Raw genomic sequence first — 7,035 nt, 5'->3', positions numbered from 1 at the left:
ATAATCGAGTTACAGTAAAGCCATCTGGAGAAACCTGCATCTTCCTCACAAATAATGGATAAAGTACCACACTGGTTGTTGCAAAGAAATCTTTAATGAATGAAATGATCTTGGCTTTTAAACAATTGTCATTATTCCTTATTAATATGGCAGTGTATCCAGTGTGTATGGTCTCCTGGAGGAATTACCTTTGATATTTTAAGTTTTATAGATCTAGTTTTAGTTTTGGAGATTTAGTTTAGTTTAGTTTATCTTACAGTAGTTTAGTTTAGAGATACAGCGCGGAAACAGGCCCTTCGGCCCACCGAGTCCACGCCGACCAGCGAGTATACTAGTTCTATCCTACACACTAGAGACAATTTTCCAGAGGCCAATTAACCTACAAATCTACTGCCTTTGGGATGTGACAGGAAACTAGAGAACCTGAAGGAAACCCATAGTCACCGGGAGAACTTGCAAACTCCATACAGACAGCACCCGTAGTCAGGATCGAACCAGGGTGTCTGGCGCTGTGAGCCAGCAGCTTTATTTGTGCCATTTTAATGTTTTACACACACTCAAAATGTACATTCCGGAATCTATCTCCTGCCACAATTTTGCTTAAATGAAAAGACGGTCATCATTTAATAGGTTCCATTTATGGCAAGACATTCTGAATGTATGAGATCTTGTTCATTTATATTTCCTTCAGAAGTTTGGGCTTTCAGGGCTCAGGGACAGGTGTGGACACAGATGGAATGATCTGTCTACCATTTGACCAACTGTTACTGGTCATGGATGGCAGAACTGCACCTGTTTACCTCTGTGTATTGGTTACACGTCCCTTTGACCAAACATAGAACTTAGAATGACACAGCACAGGAACAGGCCCTTCGGTCCACAAATTCCATGCCAGGAATGATGCCCAGTTGAACTGATCTCAACTGCCTTCACATAATCCATAACCCTCCAACCTCTGAATATCCATGTGCCTATCTAAAACCCTCTAAAATACCACAATTGCATCTGCCTCCACCACCTCCGGGAGCCCATTCCAGGGGGTGGGGAAGGATGGGGGGGGGGGGGGGGATGGGGGGGGGAAGGATGGGGGGTGGAGAAGGATGGGGGGTGGGGTCAAATAATGTTCTCTGTATCTCATTATTTGGTGCATCTTCCATGGTCATCACTTCCTGGTTCGGGGGTGCAAGGCGTACGAACGGCAAATAATGTTGGTGTATCTCATTATTTGGTGCATCTTCCATGAGTCATCACTTCCTGGTTCGGGAGCTGCAAGGCGTATGAACGGCACCAACTAGACAGCTTCTTCCCACAGGCTATAAGACTGCTAAATGGACTTTGCCCCCTGCCAAGTATCGCGCACAAACCCCCACACTGCAGCAGAGCCACTGTTGTGCCGCTGCCGGTCGGAACGCCTGTTGAATGTTTAGTAGAGTGTTAAATTTGTTCATGATACATGTATTTTTTTTTTATTTCTATTTATTTTTCATGCACACTGAATGGACACTGGTTGAGCAACGTCTTTTTGTTTCCTCTGGGTATGTGAATACTCAGGAAATGACAATAAAGATATACAATACAATAAATTGGGATTTCCCTCTTGCAAAGGTGTCCTTGCAGCTATGCATTATTGGATGCATTGGTGGGTGCGCTCCTCCCACTCCGCACTGAGCAGCGGTGTCGGAGGCTGCGGCAGGGCAGCCCGCTGACGTCACCGCACCCCCCCCCCCCCCCCCTCAGCATCACGTGGTCGCCTTGGTGGAGGGAGGGCGCGCGTCCCCGGGGGGAGGGGGAGGAGCGTGCACGAGCACGCACACGCACGGGCGTTCCCGATGAGCGCGCGCGCACGCCCAGGCGCGTTCACGTCTCACCCGCAGCCGGCGCGGGATCGGCGATGATCCGGGTGTTTTAAAATGAAGCGAGCGCTGCCGGCGCCCGGGAGCGGCTGAGGGAAGGAGGTCGCGTCGTCGTCGTCCTCGTCCTCTCGCCGCCCTCGGCTCGGTGTTCGTGAGGGAAAGTTTGTACTGATCTACAAATATAAACCATATAAGAATCAAAACAACACGACACAGCGGGGCCGGAGCCGGAGATGTTGTGAGGGAGCCGGCGCCATGCATCTCCATCAGGTCCTGACCGGAGCTGTCAACCCCGGAGACAACTGCTACTCGGTCGGCGGCGTCGATGACATCCCCTTCACGGTAAGCCCGGGGCTGTCCGCTCATGTGTTGCCCCCTCAGCCTGGATGTTGGGGGGGGTGTGTGGGGTGTGTTGTCCCCATATATTTACCCCCCCCCCCCCCCCCATCATCAACCCCTCTCCTCGCCCACACACCCATCGCTATCCCTCTCCTCCCTCCCCTTCGACACGACTCCACAGCTGTGGCCCTCACCATTATCTCACCTCCACACCCATCGCTCTCTCCCCTCCCTCATCCCCACCACCCCGACCCCACCTCATCGCCCTCCCCAATACCAACCCTTCCCCCATCCTCCTTCCCCACCTACACGCCCATTTCCCCACCCCCCATCACCCCCCTTTCCCCACCCACACCCCCGATCCACCCCACACGCTCCCGTTCTCAACACCCCCTGATCCATCTTCCCGATCCTCCTCCCCAACACCATCTGCCTTCTTCATCCTCCTTCACAACCCCCATCCTTCCCCCACCACACCCCCATTCTTCCCCATCCTTCCCCGCCCCACATTCTACCCCACCCCCCTTCCCCCCCCCCCCATCCTTCCCCCCCCCCCATCCTTCCCCCCCCCCCCCTCCTTCCCCACCACCCCCCCCATCCCACCCCCCACCCCCCCCCCCCATCCTTCCCCACCCCCCCCCCCTTCCTTCCCCCCCCCCATCCTTCCCCCCCCCCCATCCTTCCCCCCCCCCCCCCCTTCCTTCCCCGCCCCCCATCCCCCCTCCCCCCCCCCCCCATCCTTCCCCACCCCCCATCCTTCCCCCCCCCCCCCCTCCTTCCCCCACCCCCCCCCATCCTTCCCCAACCCCCCCACCTACTAATTCTTCCCCCCCCCCCCTTCCCCACCACCCCCTTCCCCACCCCCCCCCTTCCCACCCCCCCCCCATCCTTCCCCAACAACCCCTTCTGCACCCCTATCCCCTCCCCAAAACCATATGTGTTCTCCATCCCCCTTTCCCAACATTGTTCCCCACTCACTATCCCCTTCCCCACCCCATCCTCCTTCCCTGCTGTCACCCTGTCACTGACCCTACCCCTGTCCTCCACCCCCACCCATCCCCATACTTATTGTTATTGCCCTCCTCTTTCAATTCCCAACCCTACCCCTCTCCCTTCTCCCCCCTGCTATAATCACTCCTCAACCCCATTCCCCCTCTCCTCACCCCCCTCGCCCTCCAGTGCACGGGTAACGCAGGAGGCAGTGATGCAGCGGCTCCTGTCATTCCGTGGATGTGCACTAAACCCGAATTAACTTGTGTCTAAGCCTTGCCATAGTTGCACGGGTCGGTGCCTGCTTCTGCTGCATTAATTCTTTACCGGCTTCTCACCCTAAGCAAATACCTGTGTAGTTGTTCATATTCTCCCCACCACCCCTCGTACACCGCAGCTCTGCAGCTCTCACATGATATTTGATGAATCGTGAGTGTCAGCACAATCAGATATCTCCCTGTTCTGTTTCGAGGGAAGAAACTATTGCCATTATTATTGCTGTGACGGTAGGGATTGGCTGATGCTGTAATATGGTGTGTGCTGCTTGCTGACTTGATCGCATTAATAAATCATGGTGCTGAAACAGTCTGACTGTGACCCCCTTCAGAATTTCCAACAGGTTTCCATAACTTGTTTGTTATAGTACTGCAATTGTGCCAGAACAAAACTACGCACAGATGCAATCTGGGATACTGCATAACACATAGTCGGTAACTGCAGTGTTTATTCTGGATGAGAATGATGAGGCGGAGGGATTAGATCATACAGTACAATTCATTGAAACAGGTCTTGCAGTTTATAAGTACAAAACGGAAACAAATTTCCTTCACAGGCTAAATAAATGTCTGTAACCACTTCAGTAAATGTTGTGCCTTAATAGGCTTTTGTCATCAACAGTGGTTGATAATTCCTAAGAAACCTAATGCATTTGCCCTTTTAATGAACTCGTGCTATTTGAATTAATGCAAAAGTAACCGAATTTTGGTGAGAGTTGCAGTAGCAGAGAAATGTGCCACATGGTTACGCCGTGTCAAACATTCCCTGCAGCAAATGCTGGCTTTTACTCATTGGAGTTTTTACAAAACTAGATTTAGTTGTGACTTTTTGATTATAAATCAGATTTGTATAATACAACTGTAGGCTGAATACAGTTGACACAACTCCTGCTTTGAGTTCAGGACAGTGGATGTTCTGTGGATATACAAAACAAATGAATCAAAGGATGTGCAGGAAGTAGCTTAGATTATAATATTAGTTACGACTTTATTTGAAAGATGAACCAGGCATGAGGAGCGGGATGGGTTGCTCCTATTTATGTTCTTGTGTTCAGCTTTAAGTATGTATTCTAAGCCAAAATTGTAGTTTTGCAGCACCTAGCAAAGTAGGGAGAATCCAGGGAACTACAGGCTGGTGAGCCTCACATCAGTACAGGTAGTAGGAAGCAATTGGGGATAATTCTTTGCAATAGGATTTGCACTCATTTGGAAGAGAATGGGCTAATTAGGGATAGCCAACACAGTGGCAGGTAATGTTTCACTAACTTGATTGAGTTTTTTTAGGAGGTGACAAAGGAGATTGATTTTAATAAGGCTATTGACAAGGTTCTTCATGGTAGGCTGACATTTTCTTCTGATGCATTCACTTACACACCAGGGGCAATTTACAATGGCCAATTAATGTACCAATGACACCTCTCTGGGATGTTGGAGGAAGCCTATATGGTCATAGGGAAAGCAAGCAATCTTCAGTGCTAGCGATTGAACCCAGGCCACTGGTATTGTGAGGAGTGGCTCTACCAGTTTTGCCATCATGCTGCCATTTCTCCAGTCAATTTTGACACAAAGGAATGTCAGATAGTTACCCAGATAATCAGGGTAGTTGGTCAGTCAGGTCAAATCCGCTTCTCCTCTTTCATTAACGACCTTTCGCCCATCTTGAGATCACAAAGCTGGCTTTTGCAGATAACTACACATTATTCAATCCCATTCAACAGGATATAGATGATCAGACTTTATTTACAGCATAGAAATGGACCCTTCAATCGTGCACATCAAATCTTTCTTTGTCTATCTACACGAATCTCACTTGCCCACATTAGGATGACATCCTCCTTTGCCTTGCTGGTTTAAGTATCTGTGTACATGTCTCTTAAATGTAGTAATTGTCTCTGATTCCACTACCACCTCTGACAGCATGTTACAGATACCATCCACACTCTGGATAATAACAAAAACTGAATGCTCATATCTATTCTATCTATCTATCTATCTATCTTCTATCTATCTATCTACATTTAAAACTCTGGGGCCATCCGACCGACTGCCGACCGGCGCCCTTCCTGCCTTTCGATTCGTGCCCGATACTCGCAGATGTCCAATCGGAATGGCCGATGCTCGCAGATGTCCAATCGGAACGGATTCATTTGCATGTACGGCTGCCGGCTGCATTTCTTCCTTTGATTCATTGCCACGCCCAATCCAGACGCTCAATCTCCGAGATATTTTCCATTTCGGTAGAGTTTTCGCTTTTCTTTCTAAGTTTCCGCTCCTCATTTCATTTTGTCGTTTTGAAGTACCTGTTTTTAATCAAATACTTCTCCCCCCCCCCCCTCCCCCCCACCCTCAAGTATTTCAAAAATAAACAGGCTTCTCCATTTACATGTCGGCTTCCAACGCACTTCGAAACAAAGTTGCAAGACAGGAACACTGAACTTTTCACTGCTGCAGCAGGCAGGGGAGGTGCCATTGGATTTTTTTTTTAAAGAGGCAGGGCAGTGCTGGAATCTTACTTTTCAGAACGGCTTCAGTTCCATTGGAGGAGACGGGTGCATGATGGAATATTGGGTTGGGGGATCACACCATTGGGGGAGCCGACCCAACGGGTCTGCACTTGGTCTAGTTATTATATAAAAGTCTGTGGCTGCCGCCTGCCGACCGTCCGTCCGTCCGGCTGCCTTTCTGCCCTTTGATTCGTTCCATCGTGTGATATCACAATGCCCAATGCTCGCAGATGTCCAATCGTAATGGATCCATTTACATATGCCTTTGCAGGAGCACCAGCCCATGGTGAACGTTCCATTGTGTGATGTCACAATGCCCAATGCCCAAAGGCATTGTTGCCATAGAGGGAGAACAGAGAAGGTTCACCAGACTGATTCCTAGGATGTCAGGACTTTCTTATGAAGAAAGACTGGATAGACTCGGCTTGTACTCGCTAGATGTTAGAAGATTGAGGGAGGATCTTATAGAAACTCCTGATTACATTTCGTCATGTTTATGTACACATTTTTAATCAAATCCTTCTTTCCCCCCCCCCCCTCCTCCTACCCCCCCCCCCCCACCCCCCCCCCCCCCCCCCCCCCCCCCCCCCCCCCCCCCCCCCCCCCCCTCTCCCCCCCCCCCCCCCCCTCCCCCCCCACCCCCCCCCTCCTCCCCCATCTGGCTTCTCACCCATAGAGCCAGACACAGCCCCAGCCCCTGTTGAACGTTCCATTGTGTGATGTCACAATGCCCAATGCTCAAAGACATTGTTGCCATAGAGGGAGTACAGAGAAGGTTCACCAGACTGATTCCTGGGATGTCAGGACTTTCATATGAAAAAAGACTGGATAGACTCGGCTTGTACACGCTAGAATTTAGAAGATTGAGGGCGGATCTTGTAGAAACGTACAAAATTCTTAAGGGGTTGGACAGGCTAAATGCAGGAAGATTGTTCCAGATGTTGGGGAAGTCCAGAACAAGGGGTCACAGTTTAAAGATAAGGGGGAAATCCTTTAGGACAGAGATGAGAAAAACTTTTTTCACACAGAGTGGTGAATCTCTAGAATTCTCTGCACAGAAGGCTCGAAGGGCCG

At 50.2% G+C, this 7,035-nt stretch overlaps 1 protein-coding gene across 8 annotated transcripts in view; it reads left to right on the top strand.

The window, feature by feature from the left end:
• Positions 1 to 1,877: 1,877 nt before the first annotated feature.
• The window catches only part of dmxl2 (Dmx-like 2), a 93,098-nt gene continuing 87,940 nt past the window's right edge, over positions 1,878 to 7,035 (top strand). For 6 of the 8 annotated variants that reach the window (XM_055661120.1, XM_055661117.1, XM_055661119.1 and 3 more), the window contains exon 1: positions 1,878 to 2,195. In XM_055661120.1, coding sequence (XP_055517095.1) covers positions 2,109 to 2,195 — 87 coding nt within the window. In that variant the 5' untranslated portion in view covers positions 1,878 to 2,108. The remainder of the gene's footprint in view (positions 2,196 to 7,035) is intronic. The other 2 variants (XM_055661122.1, XM_055661121.1) reach the window with 1 other exon arrangement.

The sequence above is a fragment of the Leucoraja erinacea genome, chromosome 33, assembly GCF_028641065.1.
Source record: "Leucoraja erinacea ecotype New England chromosome 33, Leri_hhj_1, whole genome shotgun sequence".
Classification (NCBI taxonomy): Eukaryota; Metazoa; Chordata; class Chondrichthyes; order Rajiformes; family Rajidae; genus Leucoraja; species Leucoraja erinaceus.
Note: the sequence above shows the minus strand (reverse complement) of the source record. Positions and strands in the feature narration are given on the sequence as shown.